The 20,538-nt window shown below is 42.3% G+C and overlaps 1 protein-coding gene across 1 annotated transcript; it reads left to right on the top strand.

Moving 5' to 3' along the window:
- Positions 1-934: 934 nt before the first annotated feature.
- On the top strand, positions 935-20,131 carry LOC125485212 (flocculation protein FLO11-like). Its single transcript, XM_048606893.1, has 4 exons — positions 935-1,141; positions 16,461-17,277; positions 18,774-18,944; positions 19,968-20,131. Exons 2-4 carry the CDS (start codon positions 16,500-16,502, stop codon positions 20,129-20,131), a joined length of 1,113 nt encoding a protein of 370 aa, XP_048462850.1. The 5' UTR covers positions 935-1,141; positions 16,461-16,499.
- The last annotated feature ends 407 nt before the right edge of the window (positions 20,132-20,538 follow it).

A 20,538-nucleotide genomic window follows, 5' to 3' on the forward strand; every position in this document is an offset into this window, starting at 1 on the left:
GTTGGAAAAGCAGCCAACATAATCAAATGCCCCGCCCACCCTGGTTATATTCCCTTCTGTCCTGCTCCATTGGGCAGAAAATATAAAAGTTTGAATACCCGTATGAACAGATTCAAGAACAGCTTCTTCCCCACTGTTATCAGACTTTTGAACGGACCTCTCAATGTTGATCTCTCTCTCTCTCTACATCTTCTCTGCGGCTGTAACACTGTATTCTGCACTCTGTTCTGTTCCTCTGAAGTACTTTGTATGGTATGATCTGTGTGTACAGCACGCAAAATCACATTTTTCACTGCATCTTGGTACATGTTACAATAATAAATCAAACTCAAACTCAAAAACAACAGATTCAAGAACAGTTTCTTCCCCACTGTTAGCAGACTTATGAACAGATATTAGAGTTAATATTTCTCTGCACCTTCTCTGTAGCTGTAACACCATATTCTGCATTCTGTCCTATTACCCTGATGTACTTACTTAAGATATGATTTATCCGGTTAGCACACAAAACAATACTTTTCACTGTATCTCAATATATGTGACAATAATAAATCAAATCAAATCAAATCGATTTGTGATAGGTGCTTTGTAAATGCAAGTTCTCCCTTTCACACTAACAGGAAATCCAATCTCACCTAAATTCTTAAGAGAGGGGTTTGTGAATTTCAGGAATTTTATGTTGAGAAGTTTGTCAAAATCATTTTTACTTGATTGAAAATCTGCTCTTTCTAGCAGCATCGCTGGGTGTCTCCCAGATGAATTGAGCTTGGGCAGGTTGCTGATAAAACTAACCAAACAAAAGAATCTATGTCACACAAATATAACAGCGCAAAATATCTTACATTGTTAAGGTGCACAGAACACACCCACCTAACCATTGTGAAAGATACATTTATCCTCCGTGCACTGTAAATGAATACTTTCTCATGGATGAATAGAGAAATGGCTGATCAGGTCTATCTGGTTCTGACTCTCAATGTAAGAGTTACGAGTCCACACCTACTTTTTTAATTCAATCACCACATCTATTCCTCCACCACCACACAGTTGTGCTCACCTGAGCAACACAGGACACTGTCAGCTTGGATACACGAACCATTCCAGCAGTTATTAAAACATAATCTGAAGCACATCACATCAAGTAAGTATCCCCTTCTTATTATCTAGACCGTCGGCATGGATTTGAAGTAGAGTTTTATTCTTGTTGAGTGATGTGGAACAGTCCTCCGTCGATACCTGCTCAGTGAGTGTTCAATGCTGGCTGCCTGCAGTTAAATGTTTTAAGTATTGAAAGCGTGTAGCAGTTGAATGGGGCAATGGGGTCAACCTCCAGACTCAAAACAACACGATGGGCTGCATAAATTACGTGTAATTCTTTGACTTGCGACTGCAGAAACTACAGCTGCTGTTAAGTCAATGTTCCTATGACAAGCTTACACTTCCTTATCTATGACCATTTGCTGTAAGAACTGGCACAAGGAAGATGGCAATGGGGCTTGGGCAGGGGTGTTGGTGAGTAAACCCTCCGGCCTTGCTCCTGAAGCTGTCAGTTTCAGTAAGCATTGTGAACACTGGGGCCTGATTCCCAGGCCTCTGCCATTGCTATCTTTGAGACACTTCTTACAGGAGTGCTGAACTAATTTGCAGCATTGCATAAATTTTACAACATTCCAACTAGCATCTTTTTCTGGTGTTTATACCAAAAACAAACCAACTCATCTTTGAGTTTGGGTTTTCTGTTTACCCCTCAACTCAATCTAAACAGCCAACTGTGGAAACCTGTTGTATGGGTAACTGATGATATCAGATGTGATTTACAGCAGAAAAAAGATCTCTTTACTATCAGCTGTCAGGTATTCCTTTACAATCTATAATACTAAATCTCCTCCTTAAACTAAATTATGGAGTCATTTATACGTACCCATTTGTGTGAAAGTAACATTTTATATTAATGCAATAAGAGGCACTTCTTGAAGGGGGCTGTGAATCTAACCATATTTGTGTCCTATTTAAGATTGATGCAGGTAATACCATAGAGTAAAAGGTACAAGGCTTTGGAAAGAAGTTAGAGTTGATCTTCTTAAAATGTGTCATAAAAACCAAAAGAACTGTGGATGCTGTAAATCAGGAACAAGAACAAAGTTGCTGGAAAAGCTCAGCAGGTCCGGCAGGGCCCGAAACGTTAACTCTTTTTTTCCGTCACAGATGCTGCCTGAGCTTTTCCAGCAACTTTGTTGTTGTTCTTAAAATGTATCTTCTGTTAAGTTGCGGCAACCTCTAACAATGCCTTGAAATCACAGATCCATGCAGCACAGGAGACCATTCGTCCCATTATACCTGTCCTGACTTTTGAAAGTTCTGTCAAGTTCAGGAAAGTATCTTAAAAACCTGCTCTGCATACAGAAAATGAAAACGCACAAGAGGATCAAAATTGTCCACGTTAGGCTGGTCATTACATGAATAAATTGTGTCAAACAATTTGAATAGAAAATAAAGAATGGCAGATGCTGGAGATCGGAAACAAAACATAGAAATTGCTGGTGAAACTCACCAGGTCTGGCAGCATCTGTGTAAAGAAAGCGGAGTTAATTTTTCACAACAAGTGACCCTGCTGAGTTTGGCCAGCAATTTCTGTCTGATTTACAGTTGGTTTTCCAGATTTATAGAGGAATGAATTATCTATAATATGATAGATGTTGGTGTGTTCGCCGAGCTGGGAGGTTTGATAGCAGACGTTTTGTCCCTTTACTTGGTGACATCCTCAGTGCTGTGGATCCTCCTATGAAACTTCATAGGAGGATGCTCCACAGCACTGAGGATATCATCTAGTAAGGGGACGAAACGTCTGCTATCAAACCTCCCAGCTCGGTGAACACACCAACATCTAAAACCAGCACCCGAGCTACAAATCTTCACTCAAACCCTGAATTGATAATATCAGAAAACCCTTTCATTGTGGCTGAAACTGTGCTGAATACTTTGAGAAGTTCAAGAGGTTGAGATAATCTGTTGCTTTAATGTGCTTGGTAATGAACTCAATGACTCATATTTACTGGTCCTTCTGCAGTAATGCATATCTGCAATTAGCACAACGGTAGTGGCATTTTGCAGTTCACAAGAGTCCAGGCCTCTGTGGTAACATGATCCTTTGTCAGCATGTTGGACGGAGCTGTGGATAGTGATGGTAGAGGGTCCAATTTGTCCATTACACATTATAACATAGTATCTCTCTTCTCGTACTGCTTGTCATTGGTGTGTGTTAAGCAGATCTACAGGTTGACACCGAACCTGTTCACCTGTGGCATGGATACACCTTTCTTGGTCAAGTCCTGGGATGGGCTTCAAACCTAAGGTTTCTAATTCAGAAAGCAGGAACACTTGCCAGTGTACCACAAGACCCTTCATTAACATAGTTCCCTGAACAAATTCACAGGTAGAGAGGAGTAGGAAAAAAGGTGGTTGAGATACAGTGAGGATTATTAATCTGTTTTAAGATTAATCTTGAAGATGCAATGAAACTTTGCAAAGCTGAAAGGGTTTTTTGATGAAATCTAAATGTTCAGCATAAGATAATTTGGGGGTATTTTTTCAATTGATGATAAATCAGTCTGGAAGCTGACTCCTGGAGTCAGAAGTGAACTAAAGCTGGATAAGGTTGCAGAGGTAGGAATGAGAGATGTTAGATAAATTCTCAACAATTTGAAAGCAATGAAGAAAGAGGACAGGAAGCGAATGGGCATCAGTCACGGCAAAGGTGACAGTTGAGTGGAACTTGGAGTAGGATTATGATGAAGCAGTCAAATTGGGGATATGTCTGGAGTTTAAGTAAGGTGGAGTTCAAAGGGACTGAATAAAGCATTACAGAAAATAGTGATGGCATGTTTTCAGTCGTGCTGGAGAATAGGCAGAGGTGGTGGCCATTAATATTTTGGAGGTAGAAGCTATTGCTTCTGCTGCTGGATAACATTTTGAACTCTGTTCTGGATTGAGCTAAATACCAAACATATTACCATTGGAACTCAACCTCAGAAGCTCGGTTGTAAAGATCCTGGTGGGAGTTGAACAACCCAACTTTAGGCTATTTCCAATGAGAAGAGACAAGAAAAAAGGAGCAAAGAACTGTGGATACTGGAAATCAGAAACAAAATCAGAAATTGCTGGAAAAACTCAGCAGGTCTGGCAGCTGCTGTGAAGAGAAAGTCACATTAATGACTCGGGTCCAGTGATCCTTCTGCAGAAGGTCATGATACAAAGACTATGATTCCTTTACAGCTTGACATCAAATATCTAACCTGAACAGAAACATTGCAGAACTGAGGTCAATAATGATGAGGTACCATCAGTATATACAGGAAAACTATATCTATGTTGATTAAAGAATCATAGACTTGTTATAGCACAGAAGGAAGTTTAATTGAGCCATGCAACCAGTGTCAGCAATCTGCTCGAATAAGTTCAGTTTGTTCCACTCGCCAGCTTTTCTTGTAGCCCTGATTTTTTTTCTTCAATTGCTCATCAAATTCCCTTTTGAATGTCACGAGTTAATCCATATCCACCAATCTCCCAGGCAGTGCATTCCAGATCATAGCTATTGCATCAAAAAGATTTTGTTCATGCCATCTGCGGTTCTTTTGACAATCACTTGAAATTTGTGTCCTTTGGTTCATGACTGTTCTGCCAAATGGCCCAGCTTCTTTCTCTTTGACTTGACACCTCATAAGTTGATCACCTTGAACAAATCGCCTCTTGACTCTGTCTGTACGGTGGTGATGAGCTGCCTTCTTGAACTGCTGCAGTCTGTGTGTTGTAGGTAGACCTACAATGACATTAGGGAGGGAATTGCAGGATTTAACCCGGTGAAACTGAAGGAATGATGATATATTTCTAAGTCAGGATGGTGAGAGGCTTGGATGGGGAACATGTAGGTGGTGGTGTTCCCATTTATCTGCTGCCCTTGTCCTTCTAGATGGAAGTGGCTGTGGGCTTGTAAGGTGCTGCCTAGGGATCTTCAATACATTTCTGCAGTGCATCGTGGAGGTAGGACACACTGCTGCTACTGAGCATCAATGATGGAGCGAGTGGATGTTTGGGATTTGGTGCCAATCAAAGGGGCTGCTTTGTTCTGGACGGTGTCAAGCTTCTTGAGTGTTGTTGGACATGCACCCATCCAGGCAAGTGGGAAGTGTTTTATCACACTCCTAACTTGTGCCTAGTAGATGGTGGACAGACTTTGGCGAGTTAGTAGGTGAGTTACTTGCCACAGTACTTCCTGACTGTTAAACACAGTACCTACAAGCACTGGTTATGTGGCAAGTCCAGCTGAGTTTCTGGTCAACAGTGACCCCTAGGATGTTGATCGTGGGGAATTCAGTGATGGTAACACCATTGAATATCAAGGGGTGGTGGTCAGATTGTCTCTTATTGGTGATCGTCATTGCCTGGCATTTGTGTGGCACGAATGTTACTTGCCAGTTGTTAGCCGAAGCCTGGATATGGTCCAGATCTTATTGCATTTCAACATAAAGACTGCTTCAGTACCTAAGGAATGGTGAATGGTGCTGAAAATTGTGCAATCATTGGTGAACATCTCCACTTCTGACCTTAATGATAGACAGAAGGTCATTGATGAAGCACTCATGAAGATGATCGGGCTTCTTCATTCTATGCACATAATTGAAGTTACTCATCCCTGGAGCTTGAATCGTGAATCTTTTCTACAAATTCTCTGAAGCCTTCATATCTTCTTCAAAGCTCAGTGCCCAGAACTGAAAACAATATTCAAGATGATGTGTAACCTTAGGACGGTGTCCAACAATTATCAGTGGTTTTATTGATTGTCTTCCCTCCATCACAAGGTCAGAAGTGACTCCTCAGATACTAAAGCAGCTTGTACCCATACTAACATACTCTGGACAACATCCAGGTTTGGACTGATAAATGGGAGGTAAGATTTGCATCATGGCAGAAAGACTTGCATCACTGAAGTGCCAGAGAATGACAATTTCCAACAAACAATAATCTAACCTTCTCCCATTGATTTTCAATGCATTAACAAAGCTGAGTCCACCAACATCAAAATCCTGATGGTTACCATTCACCAGAAACTAAACTGGACTGGCCACACAAATACTGTGGCTCCAGAAGAAGCTCAGAGGCCAGAAACTATGTGGCAAGTAAATCACCTCCAGTCTCATACTACCTGTCCACTTGCAAGGCAGAAGGCAGAAATGTGGTGCAACACTGGCCACTTGCCTGGATAGGTGCAGCTCCAACTACACTCAAAAAGGATAAAACCATCCAGGTCAAAGAAGCCTGCTTGGTTGGTATCCCATCCACCACCATCAGCATTCACTCTCTTCACCAATGACACACTGTGGCAGTAGTATCTACAAGATGCACTGCAGCAATTCCCCTGGCTCTTCTGACTACACTTTGCAAACCCACAACCAACCCCATCTGGAAAGACAAGGGCAGCAGATACAGGGAACATCACCACCTGCGAGTTTTCCTCCAATCCGCTTACCGTCCTGGCTTAGAACCGTAACACTACGCCTTTGGTGTCACAGAATCAATATATACTCAAACACCCCAGTTAACACTACCATGGTTATCCCTGCAATTCATGAACTGCAGCAGTTCAAGAAGGTAGCTCACTATCATCTATTCAGGGGCAATAAGGACAGGCAATAAGTTCTGTCTTGGCTAACAATACTGACATCTCATGAACAATTTTTTTCAAAAAATGTTTTATAAAGGTTGAATATAATACCATTACTTTTATGTTCTGTGCCTGTATTTATAAAGCTTTTGAACCAGTTTTCAATCTGTTCTGCCCATCTTCATACCAATGGGGATCACTGATTCTGCACCCCATTTAGAAATCTGCTCCTTAGTTTACATTGGCTCACCTCGTTCTTCCTAATTGTATCAGTTTGTTTTTCACCTTACTTTGCTTTTTCCAGTTCTCATGGAAAAGCAACTATTATACAAGAAATAGTAGCAAGTCCAGTATTGTCCCTGTGGCATATCAAAGACAAATATGTGGCCAGAAGCAAAGGAAGGAAAAGAAAGACAACTTTAATTTAATGAGCATCTTTATGTATTCTCACAAGGATCTAAGTTCAATTAATTACTGCAATAAAAGTCACAGAATATGCACCTTCACCTGATGAAGGAGCAGCACTTCGAAAGCTTGTACTTTCAAATAATCCTGTTGGACTATAACTTGGTATCATGTGACTTCTAGCCTTTTCCTTAAGCTGCCTAGGCTCTAAGCTTTGAAATTCCTTTCCTAAAACCTCTCTGCCTTTCTCTCCTTTACAGTACTCCTTAAAACCTGAATCTTTGATGAAAGCTTTGGTCATCACCTCTAGTATCTCCTTAAACTTCTCAGTATCTAATGGTGTTTGATAATGCTCCTATGAGGTAGCTGGGTATGCTGTATCGCGTCAGACAGGCCAAGTAAATGTAACCTGCTGTTGTTAGTGAAGTGTAATTGAATCCAAGTAGGGTAGATTCATGGAGTGGGTAGATAACAACACTGATATAATCGTGTAACTCGACCCTCTTGCAATATAATTTTCAACAAACTGCAATTATCATAACCTGAAATGTTTCTAATTTCATACACCACCCTGTGACTTTGATTCAGGAATAAAAACCTCATTATTTTTGGGAGTAAACATCATCCAACTCTGGACAACAATCACTGGAACCCAGGTTCAATTACCAATCTCTGCAACGCACACACGCAATTAGTGATTATTTCACTTGGTGTTATATTTAATATATCTTACCCAAGAGATGAACACTAGTTGCTGTGACAGGAGGCATGAGAGTTTTACTTAAGTGTTGCAATCAATGAGTAATGCAGGACTGGTGACGAGGTTAGTGATAAACTACTAAAAGCATGCACTGCCCACATAAAGAATCTAGGTGTGTTATGTAGATGATATCCAAAATAAAGGCCCTGGCATTTCAAGTAAATTAAGTAAAAGGATTGTGTGAAACCTATTTATAGTACAATTGGAAAATATCCATAACTATGTCATGTAAGTTATTCTCGGATAACAATCGCAAATTCGCCATTTTTGGCATCCACTGCATTCTCTTTGTAAAACCCTTACAATATCTTATTCTATGGCTAATTCCTTTCACCTAAGTGACTATTAACGTGATTTAAAACAAACAGCTGCCTGTGGATCTTTGATAGGTTTCAACATGTACAGAGATGTTACTACACACTTCTGGAAGAGGTGGGACTTCTACTCAGACCTCCTGGCTCAGAGGTAGGGACACTACCATTGCCTCACAAGAACTCTCTGCTTGGTAGGCTTTAGGTTGAATTTATTCTTGGGTCACCATGCCAGCCTTAAACAACTGGAATTATCATAGAATCATAGAATCCCTACAGTGTGGATATAGGCCCTTCGGCCCAACAAGTCCACACCTATCCTCAGAGCCTCCCACCCAGACCCATCTCCCTAATCTACACATCCCTGAACACCACGGGCAGTTTAGCATGGCCAATCCACCTAGCCTGCACATCTTTGGATTGTGGGAGGAAACCGGAGCACCCGGAGGAAGCCCAAACAGACACGGGGAGAATGTGCAAACTCCACACAGTCACCTGAGGGTGGAATTGAACCCGGGTCCCTGTTGCTGTGAGGCAGCAGTGCTAACGACTGGGTCACCGTGCCGCCCAAAGTATAACGTGCTGTTAAATTTTGAATAATAATTAGGACACTAATTAAACCAAAGGTTAAAACAAAATGAAGCCGTTCATTTTCATGGACATGTTGGCTTTGACTTGGCTCTCCTTCCTTGCAGGGTTGATAATGAGGGGGATAATTTTAAAGTGACGGGCACAAGATTTAGGGGATAGTTGAGGAAAATGTTTCTCCCACCGAGAATGGAGGGGATCTGGAATGCATTGCCTGGGAAAGTAGTAGAGGCAGAAAGCTCACCACCTTTACAAGAATGCAGATGAACACTTAAAATGTCAGATGATTCAAGGCTATGGACCAGGCTCTGGAATGTGAGATTACTGTAGATAGGTTCAGCACAGACTCGATGGGTTGAAGGGCCTCTTCTGCGCTGTATGACTCTATAACTGTCCTTATTTTAAGACTAAAATCTTCCAACGTCCGACTCATTGCAAAATGAGTGAAGCACTATTCTAAGGAGGAAGCTCTTATTTCATAAATCATCTGCACTGGTTGCTGATATTACATCATGAGGGTGCAGTTTAAGATAATTAAAGAAACAATTAATTGTTCAATTATAATGCTTAAAGAAAATACTGTGGTGGTTAGGATGTAGAACTTTGATTTGTAAATTCTTTAGAAAGAAGGTATTCGTTATATAGGAAGTAATGAGACCATAAGGTGGAGGAAATGATTCAGGTAATGTAGCCCATTGAGACTGCTCTGCCATTCGATTATGGCTGATATGTTTCTCAATCCCATTCTCCTGCCTTCTCCCTATAACCCTTGATCCCCTTACTATCAAGAACCTATTTGTCTACCTCTGTCTTAAACCCATTCAATGACTTGACCTCCACAGATCTCTGTGCAAATGAGGTCCATCCTCTGGCTGAAGAAATCCTTCTCATTTCAGTTCTAAAGGGTCATCCCTTCACTCTGAGGCTATGTTGTTGGGTCCTAGACTGTCCTACTAGTGGAAACATCTTCTTCATGTCCACTCTATCCAGGCCTCTTGGTGTTCTGTAAGTTTCAATCAGGTTCCCTACTTAACCTTCTAACCTCCATCGAGTACAGACCCAGACACTCAATCGCTCCTCATATGACAAGCCCTTCATTCCCAGCATCATTCTTATGAATCTAAAAGGCACATTAGCTCTGTGATCACAATTAGGTTAGCATTTAATTCCAGATTTTACTTAATTCAAATTACACCATCTGGCATGATGGGATTTGAACCCATGTCCCCTAAACATTGACAACAAGGTGCAGGGGTGGATGAACACAGCAGGCCAAGCCGCATCATAGGAGCGGAAAGGCTGACGTTTCGGGCCTAGACCCTTCATCAGAAAAGGGGGAGGGGAAGGGGGTTCTGAAATAAATAGGGAGAGAGTGGGAGGCGGATAGAAGATGGATAGAGGAGAGGATAGGTGGAGAGGAAAACAGACAGGTCGAAGAGGCGGGGATGGAGCCAGTAAAGGTGAGTGTAGGTGGGGAGTTAGGGAGGGGATAGGTCAGTCCAGGGAGGACAAGGGGGCGGGATGAGGTTAGTCGGTCGGAGATGGGGGTGCGGCTTGAGGTGGGAGGAGGGGATAGGTGGGAGGAAGAACAGGTTAGGGAGGCGGGGATGAGCTGGACTGGTTTTGGGATGCGGTAGGGGGAGGGGAGATTTTGAAGCTTGTGAAAGGCACATTGATACCATTGGGCTGCAAGGTTCCCAAGCGGAATATGAGTTGCTGTTCCTGCAACCTTCGGGTGGCATCGTTGTGGCACTGCAGGAGGCCCAGGATGGACATGTCATCTGAGGAATGGGAGGGGGAGTTGAAATGGTTCGCGACTGGGAGGTGCAGTTGTGTATTGCGAACCGAGCGTAGGTGTTCGGCAAAGCGGTCCCCGAGCCTCCGCTTGGTTTCCCCAGTGTAGAGGAGGCCACACCGGGTACAGCAGATACAGTATACCACAATGGCAGATGTGCAGGTGAACATCTGCTTGATGTGGAAAGTCTTCTTGGGGCCTGGGATGGGGGTGAGGGAGGAGGTATGGGGGCAGGTGTAGCACTTCCTGCGGTTGCAGGGAAAAGTGCCGGGTGTGGTGGGGCTGGAGGGGAGTGTGGAGCGGACAAGGGAGTCACGGAGAGAGTGGTCCCTCCGGAAAGCAGATAAGGGTGGGGAGGGAAAGATGTCTTTGGTGGTGGGGTCAGATTGCAGATGGCAGAAGTGTCGGAGGATGATGCGTTGGATCCGGAGGTTGGTGGGGTGGTACGTGAGGACGAGGGGGATTCTTTTTTGGTTCTTATTGCGTGGACGGGGTGTGAGGGATGAGTTGCGGGAGATGTGGGAAACATGGTTGAGGGCGTTCTCGACCACTGGGGGGGGAAGTTACGGTCCTTGAAAAACGAGGACAACTGAGATGTACGGGAGTGGAATGCCTCATCCTGGGAGCAGATGCGGCGGAGGCGAAGGAATTGGGAATAGTGGATAGCATTTTTGCAGGAAGGTGGGTGGGAGGAGGAGTATTCTAGGTATTTTTTTGAGAAGCCTCCCCTAAACATTGGCCTGCAACCATGGATTATTAGGCCAGTGAAATTACAGCAATGTCACCATGTCCCCTAATAGTTGAAGTAACAACTTAATGATGAAGAGTATGGCAGCTAGCAGAACAGTGGCATTTGTATGTGAGAGAACAATTTGGTGCACTGGCTTGTTGGTTTCTGTGTTGTAATATTCTGTAATTTAGTGCAGGCTAAAACCAACTCCGTCCTTTCTTCTCTTCAAATTCCTTACTTGCATGCAGTTCAACGTGCTGAAGTCATCCTGCAGAACTTTTATCAAGTACTTATTATTTATGAAATCAGTCTAATCCCATCATCAGCTTGGTTCATACATAGCAAGGTACACCCATAGTTAAACAGGAGAAGTGGAACATTTTCCAATTTATCTCTTCCATCACAAGAATGTTTAAATCAACCGAATATTACAATGGAACAAAAACAGAAGTTGCTGGAAAAGCTCAGCAGGTCTGGCAGCATCTGTGAAGAAAAAAATCAGAGTTAGCGTTTTGGGTCCGGTGACCCTTCCTCAGAACTCCAGCAACTTCTGTTTTTGTTCCTGATTTACAGCATCCGCAGTTCTTTCAGTTTCTATCGAGTATTACAATGGGTAGTCCCAACCGAGGTAGAGTATTTGAGCTTGAAACCTCCTGTTTTGTAAGATTGAGATAATGATGAGGAAGGGATGTAAAAGAAATGGCTCTTTGCTGTTTCAACAGAATTTCAAATAAGATTCAAATTAAAGAGCGTAGCGTTCAGTTCACTCCAATGTTCACTCTCTTCAATCTTACTTGCAATGCTTGTCAGGCAGAACTGATGTGGGTACAGACACCAATAAAAAGTAGACACAAAGGGCAAATACAAAGTACCAAACAAGATACTGAGACGTTTGCCAACAAGATTCTATCCATGAAACAAGGTCAATAATGTAGCAGTTTCAAACACAGTCATTCAGTACTAGAAGCTGCCACTGTCATATATATCCCTCTTAGATTCGACATATCCTTTGGTCGATATTATTTGAACTTCTCTCCTTTGCATCCCCATCCTGGGACTCCCGATGATTCTCCAACCCCAACCTCATCGGATTGACATTCATCTGGACACCTTTGTAGAATTCACACTCGGGGTGTCGCACAGGATGAAATTGGGCCTCGGGTCTTTGTTACAATTTTATCCGTGAGCATTTGTTAATGACGGAGCTTCCAGCCTGTCCAGGCAGCAGCGTGAAGGTAAGGTTAGTGTGAGATGCTACAATCAGGAGTGGAAGGGCTTTGGCCGGGATTGTGACAACTGTTAGGATTGAGGGAGCATTCCTTTTCCTCTCTGCTCCACAGGGAAGTTCTTTAAAAAATGTTCAACAATGAAGAAGAAACCTTCCATCAGTGATCACGGGCAATGAGGAGCGATCAATAATTCTGAGTGGAACCTTTGAACAGGCTAGTGTCTCCTAACACATTTTGCATTCGATGGTAAAGGACAGTCTTCACAACTTGTTCAGGTGCCAGTCTACTCACTCCTAAATAAAATTAAAAACAGCTTGCAAAAGCTTCCTTAATTCTGGGTCATGAGCCAGAGTTTTGGGATCAAGTGATCTCAGGCAATAATGGGCTGCTGCAGAGGTTAGATGAAGTCCTAGAAGCTGCATGGCCCCTTTAAGCCATTAGAGGTCCCTCTTGAAGTGGACACGGCGTAACTGGCTGGACCTTGAGGAAGGGAACTGGGTGCTGTCTTAACTGAGAAACTTTGTGAATGAAGTCAGCCACCACCACCACCAAATTCCACACCCTCCTCCCAGCTCCAAAATAGGATCATAAAGGGGAAAGGTTTGGAAAGCACGCTGCACTAACACGCATGATGGCAAGATTTAAACCAATACACTGAACACAGGCCAGTTCTCAAGATCTCTGATAAAAGTGGAAAGTGTTGGAATTGCATCAAATATCAGTCAGCGCCTGGGGTCAATGCAAAGCAGAATAACGTGTTTTGGATGCACATTTTACAACCGAGGCACACACCCATAACATCAGAACTTATCTTTGCTCTTTACAGATATTGATAGTTTTGTTGCGGAATCCCAACATGATCTACCTTTATTTCCATTTTATTTGACTTTACTGAATGTTGTCTCTTTGCCAGAAACAATGTCTTTAACACCCCAGAATTTCACTCTGACAGATCAAACCCCATGATTAAAAGCTAACTTTAAAAAAAAGCTTCCTCATGTAAAGTCAAGCATCTGGATACTGTAATAAATTCAAAAGAAAACAATGCGATAAAAAAAAAAGTACAAATCTGTCTTAAGGCACGAGGTAGATGGAAGGCTAATGGAAAGCTAATGGAGTGATGGCCCTTGTTTCAAGAGAGTTAGAGTATAAGAGTAGGGAAGTCTTACTACAAGTGGACAAGGTGCTGGAGAGACAATATCTGGAGTATTGAAAGCAGTTATGGTCTGCTCATTTAAGGAAAAATATAATTACATTGTAGGCTGTTCAAAGGAGGTTCACTAGGATGACCCCTCCAAATGGCAGTACTGTCTTATAAGCAAAGGCTAAACAGGTTGGGACTCTACTCACTGGAGTTTATAATAATGAAGGGTGATCTCAATGCAACATACAGGATTCTTAAGGGGCTCGACAGATCAATGATGTTTCCCTTCATGAGAGAGTCTAAGACCAGAGGACATAGTTTCAGAATAAAGGGACGTTGATTTAAGATTAACAGGGCTGAGAATCTTTGGAATTCTTTGCCACAGAGAGTTGTGGGGGCAGCGTCCTTGTGTATATTTAAGGATGAGGTAGATTCTTGATCAGTCAGGAATTCAACAATTGTGGAGAAAGGGCAGGAAGGTGGATGTGAGGAATGTCGGATTAGCCATGATCCTATTGAATGGCAGAGGAGGCTCGAAGCACTGAATGGCTTAATCCTGTCCCTATTTCTTATTGTTTTACCGATAGCTTCTTGGTAAGCAAGGCATGAAAGGCAATCAGGGCTAGATGGGAATGTGGAGTCAAGGTCAAAACCAGTTCAGTCACGACTTAATAAGGAGCAGGTTTGAAGGACTTACTCCAGGACTTTGTACACTCATCTGCAGTTAGGGCTGTACACATTGTGGAGACCTGTAGCTTGCTCAAACTTGAATAGTTGTTACCCCCTACATTATAGCAATGAAACATATCCGAAATAAAGCTTTTTCTTTCTGCACACCACTTTGCCAGGAAGAATGTTGCTAGGTGATATCCTCTCGTGCCAACAGTCTGCAAGGACTCAATGTATTTAGTAGCAGCAATGGGAAGTGGGGACAAGTTAGGGGAGTAGCTGTGCAGTAAGGAAAATAGATCTTCGATTAGAGATCTGATTGGAGCAGAGGGAGGACAGGAAAACTTAACTGGCTACAATTTTGAGACAAACTTATATAACTGAACAAAATATAAAACATCTCCATCTAAGTTTTATTTTTATCCGCAATGTTTAGCTTCAGAAGTCACATAGGTCAGCTCCCCACAGCGTGATATTTTGTGTGTTTAGGTGACATCATTAAAACATTTCAGTGGACCCTAAGCATTCCAACACAACTCATTAGCTGGTGTGGAATTGTATCAGGCCAACTGGAGATTAATTCCACAGACAGACAAGTACATCTGCACTGGAATAGAAGCTAGAGCACTTGTAGCCTTCATAGCACCGTTGTGACAGGAATGAGTCATTCAGTTCCTTCAGCCTGTTCCACCATTCAGATCGACCATGGATCTTAACACAACTGCCTCAGTTCCATAAACCCACTGCTTCGCAGCAGCAGCTGTACATAGACATAAGACGCACCAAACAGAGTGCAAACAACCAATAATATAAAACAAAGAAATACAGCTGCTGGAAATCTGGAATGAGAACAGAAATGGCTGGAGAAACTCAGCAGGTCTGGCAGAAAGAAGGCAGAATCAATATTGCAGGTCCTAGAACCTTCTTCAGAGCTGCATACTACCAATGTTCACTTTAAAATGTGCACATTCGCACAGCAAAAATAAAGGGACTATAGGGAGCAAAAAGTAAGCATACAAACAGAGGGAAATAATATACTTAATCTGCTAGTATACTGTACTGTACTGTACATTAATACTGCACTGCCAGTGTCCTTATCTCTGAACCAGGAAGTCTGGATTCAAGTCCCACCTGGTCCATAGGTAAAACAAGATTTTCTGAAGAAGGGTCTAGGCCCGAAACGTCAGCCTTCCTGCTCCTCTGATGCTGCTTGGCCTGCTGTGTTCATCCAGCTCTACACCTTGTTATCTCAGATTTTCCAGCATCTGCAGTTCCTACTATCTCTGCTCCATAGGTATGTTGTAACACCACTGAACAGGTTGATTAGAAACATTTACCCTAGCCCAACAAAAAAAAATCTACCCCCACCCTCACAGATAATAAGAACTGCCAATGCTGGAGTCAGAGATAACACAGTGTGGAGCTCGAGGAACACAGCAGGCCAGGCAGCATCAGAGGAGCAAGAAAGTTGATGTTTCGGGTCAGGACCTTTCTGAATTTCTGAAGAAGGGTCCCGACCTGAAACGTCAACTTTCCTGTTACTCTGATGCTGCCTGGCCTGCTGTGTTCCTCCAGTTCCACAGTTATCTCTACCCCAACTCTCAGTTTTGAAATCAGTCCATTGGATCATGGAGAATGGAACGCGTTCCTTCAAAAACTGCTGTACCCATCCAGGTCACTTCTTCATATTCATGTGTTTTATGGGGCAGATATCTATAGTGTAGACATCCTTTACCCAGTTTGGCATTTGAATAGATTGAATGGGGTTCCAGAAAATGCCCCAAGTCTACAGCGTGCATGGATTTATAAAACACTTGCTTGACCTGATAAACAGTACTAGACAATGTGTTTATGAAAGCAGGAACAGGAGAGTAATTAACCCATCTCCGTTTTTAACTCCACCATTGCCCCTTTTCCAATGTATAAAGTAAGTCAATCTGATTGCCCTTATCCTCCTCCCAAAGGCGAATTAATCTCGAACTAGTTCATACTAATATACTATGGGCCTCAAGTCCCATTAAATGAATATCCAATTGCAACTTGTTTTTGGCATTTGGAAGAAACTTGCTATGTTTTGTCAAACTAAACTGTTTCTGTGCAAAAGTATGCAGTAATGCTCTAAAAAGAAACTGTTATTGTACACTCCCAATGTGCCTAACCTTTTTTTCCAGATTTCTGATTCAAAGACATTTATTAGAACAACCGATACAATGGCATCACTTCTAACAGTTTTAACAGTCACTTTCCTAATGTGCAATCTGTGGGATGTTGGAAGATCAAACAGCACAGTCTCAATGTCATCTACTTCACCTGCAAGCAATGAAGCTTCGACAATGTTGATCACTGTCACCTCAATGGGGACAACAGCACCATCAGTAGACCCCTCACCTACCATCTCAACAACTATGAACACAAACATATCTGTCATGCCCAACACCAACACATCTTCTATAGCACCAACAGACAGCAGCTTGATAACATCCACTTCACACATCAGCAATATATCCACTCCCAAACCCAACAGCACTGGAACACCAGTCAATTCTTCTGTGACAGATGCTAATGACTTAAGTACAACAACTAAACTTGCAGGAAGCACAAGTGACCCAAATGCGACAATGTCTACGACATCAAGTCACTTCAGCACAGTTAACAGCACGACTGAGTTAATGTCCACCACAGTCCAAAACATCAGTGATGCTAATATGACAGTATATTCGAATATGACTACTGCAGCGACAACAGTCCAGTTTAATGATACAACTACCACAGAATATACTACTACAAGGAATACAACAGCTGCAACTTCTATATCAACTATATCCAGCAACACTTCAACAACTGCCCCAAGGAATGAGACAAACACTACTTCAACCACAATGGCTCCATCTCCCACCATTTTTCAACAGAGTACTACAAGAACTCCAGCTGATGTAACAACCACCATTATTACTACGACTATTGTCACATTGACTGGCAATGGGGAAGGTAAGACTTTAATATTAAATACTAAGGTAGATCTTACACATTTCTGCCCCGAGTGCTGTATGAATCCATGGTCCTGAAGCATATTAACCCAATGGATAATCAGAGGACTGGAGCCCCTGATGCTGTAGCTGTGCCACTGGAAGAGATGGGGACAAGTCTGGGGTGGGGTTGGGCAGTGGGGGCTTGATTGAAAATTGAGGTGTCACTGGACAAGTTTGTAAAGCTTAGAATTTGGGGACCCAGGGCAGTTGGCCCTTTGGAATGGAGGGAAACCTTTCTAAATAGCAGGTGGAAGTCACAGGGATGGTTTATGATAGCTATTGGAATGGAGGGAAACCTTTTAATATAGCAGGTGGAAGTCACAGGATGGTTTTTGATAGCAATTGGAAGGGAGGGAAACCTTTCTAAATAGCAGGTGGAAGTCACAGGGATGGTTTTTGATAGCTATTGCACTGCCTTTGAGCTATGGAACATTGGTTTCAGCATGAACTCCCACTAAGAGGTCTATTGACTCTTCTGAGCCATCTCCAACACATTACATGCTTCCTTAAATAATCTGTTTTCTCATTAAGATATAGCCACTGTATACGAATCTCTTCAGGCACTCACTCATTTGAATTACATTGAGATTTCAATTAGCTCATTGACAAAGGCTTAGCCAATTCAAAAGTGTATTTTTGTAAGAATTTACATTCTTATTTCATTATTCACCTCTGTCTCACCAATTTAAATGTCATTCTCTGTGTTGGCCTCTTCCAAACCGTTTAATGCATTATACACTCCAATGAATTCTCCCCTCGACCCCCTTACCCCCAAAATTCTCTCTAATTGCAATCTTCATTGCTTCTCCACATTAGAGACACTGACAGGTTGATAAAAATCATACATAACACATGAAAAGAGCATCACTTTCACATTCACAAAACAGGATGATTCTGGACAGCGGAGATGAAGGGTCTAGGCCCGAAGTGTCAGCTTTCCTGCTCCTCTGATGCTGCTTGGCCTGCTGTGTTCATCCAGCTCTACACCTTGTTATCTCAGATTCTGCAGCATCTGGTCACATCTATTTTGGAACTCTGATAATACAACACACACTCTGAAGCACAACTTTATCTGCAAAGATCACTCACATCCTTCAGTAGAATTAAACTGAATTTATTTTTCATCTTTCTCTTGGAAGTAATTTTGAAGCAGCTAAGAGTTTAACATATTGCAGAGCCAAGCTTATGTACATACTGGTTAAAAATATAACAATTAGCAATAATGTCTATCCCACTGAAGGAAATCCCAAGCTCATGGTCTCACCTTCGTAACAAACCACAAACGTAGATTCTGCTTCCATTTATAAATGTTCATTTGTTGCTGAAAGATAACTGCTGCATGAATAATGAATTATTAAGGAAGGAACACAACAATGTTGGGTGACTAATTTTGCTCTGCTATCTCCATGACCTGACCCATTACACACTGATCCATTTATTTTTAAAACATTTCAGATCTGATCCCTCTGCCGGGAGAAGTTAGTGCAGGAGTGATAATTGGAGCCCTTCTTGGCTGCATTTTGGGAATTATTCTTCTCTCATTTCTGGTTTATGCTTTCTGTACACATCGAAAAACACATCACTTTAATCATCGCAGACTGTATGATAACATCTCCGGTGATCCAGGTATGCAATTGACAAAATGCTAATAGCAAAATGTTATACTCTTACAAATATCTCCATTTAGTTATCTATGCATACAACATATTACATTTTAGTCATTCGAACAACCAAATACGTTTTGTAAATTATGAAATTATGGAGGTTTGTAGCACCAGACAAAGTGGTGGAAGTGCGGTTAGCTGTTGTGTATTGGTAATGTCATTAGACTAGCAATCCAGAGCCAGGCTATTGCTCTCAGGATGTGGATTCAAATCCCATCATGGAAAGTGGTGAAATTTGAATTTGTTAAAAATGGCAACCATGTCAACTGTGACAAAAATCAAAAATAAAAACTGATTGAACCACGGGTGCTGTAAATAAGAACCAAAAACAGAAGCTGTTGGAAAAGCTCAGCAGGTCTGACAGCATCTGTGAAGAGAAATCAGAGTTAACGTTTCAGGAAGGGTCACTGGACCCAAAACGTTGACTTTGATTTCTTTTCACAGATGCTGTCAAACGTGCTGAGCTTTCCCAGCAACTTCTGTTTTTTGTTTATGATAAAAATCCATCTGGTTCATTAATGTTTCTTCCTCTAAAGAAGGATATTTGTGGTCCTTACCTGTTGTTACGTACTCAACTGCCCCCCAGGACAATTAGGTTGGGCAATAAATGCTGACCTAGCCAGCAATGACTATATTCCATGAATGAATAATAAAGCACTGGTGATAACCATTCAGCTATTGTGATCATGTCAGCTTAGTCCAACCACTCCAATACTAATTTGACTACACTGGTGTCTCCCAATAACGTGAGATCATCGACTGCTTTAAATACTGATCCATTTAAAAAAGGAGTATAATGGGCTTCACCTCAGCCATTCTCATTGAGATTTCACTGCACACCGATTGCAGCGGTTGACGTGAAGGTAACAAAGTGAAAAAAGTTTTCCCGTAACTTATCAAAATGCACTCCAGCACATTTACTCACACACAATTCCATTTGATTTTCTTTGTCCAACCTGATCTCCTTATCGACCTACCCTTGCAGTTTTCTTAACAGCCAAATTTGTTGCTGTGCCCCTGACCATAGGAGTGAGGATAGGACGCATGGCAAGAGGGCGAGAGAGAGAGGGAAATGAGAGAGATGAGAAAGGGATGAAAGAGGGGGAGAAGGAAAGAGAGGGAGAAGGAGAAAGACAGAAAACCATCTGAATGTGGGAGCTGGGGACAGGGCTGGGGAAGATGGTTTCCCTCAGTTCAGGGTGAGCTTGTATCTGCTGAGACAGCTTGTTGAACACCCATTTGAGAGTAGGGAAAAAAAGACAAAGGTCTGCAGACATTGGAAATCAGAATGAAAAACAGAATTTGCTGGGAAAGCTCAGCAGGTCTGACAGCATCTACTAGGAGAAATCAGAGTTAACGTTTCAAGTCTAGTGACCCTTCAGAACTGAAGGGGAGATCTAAGAGGCATTAGGGCTTTTAATTGTCCTGAAGTGTGTATTCCACACGCTATCTCCTGTAGAAGCTGTCCGTTTAGCAGGGTTACCCTGGAGCAGTGATTACTGGGGAGACTGCAGCTTGTTCCAAGGAGGGTATCCAGCAATGGAGCTAAGTCTGGA

This window comes from Rhincodon typus, chromosome 17, assembly GCF_021869965.1.
Source record: "Rhincodon typus isolate 14 chromosome 17, sRhiTyp1.1, whole genome shotgun sequence".
In the NCBI taxonomy this organism is placed as follows: domain Eukaryota; kingdom Metazoa; phylum Chordata; class Chondrichthyes; order Orectolobiformes; family Rhincodontidae; genus Rhincodon; species Rhincodon typus.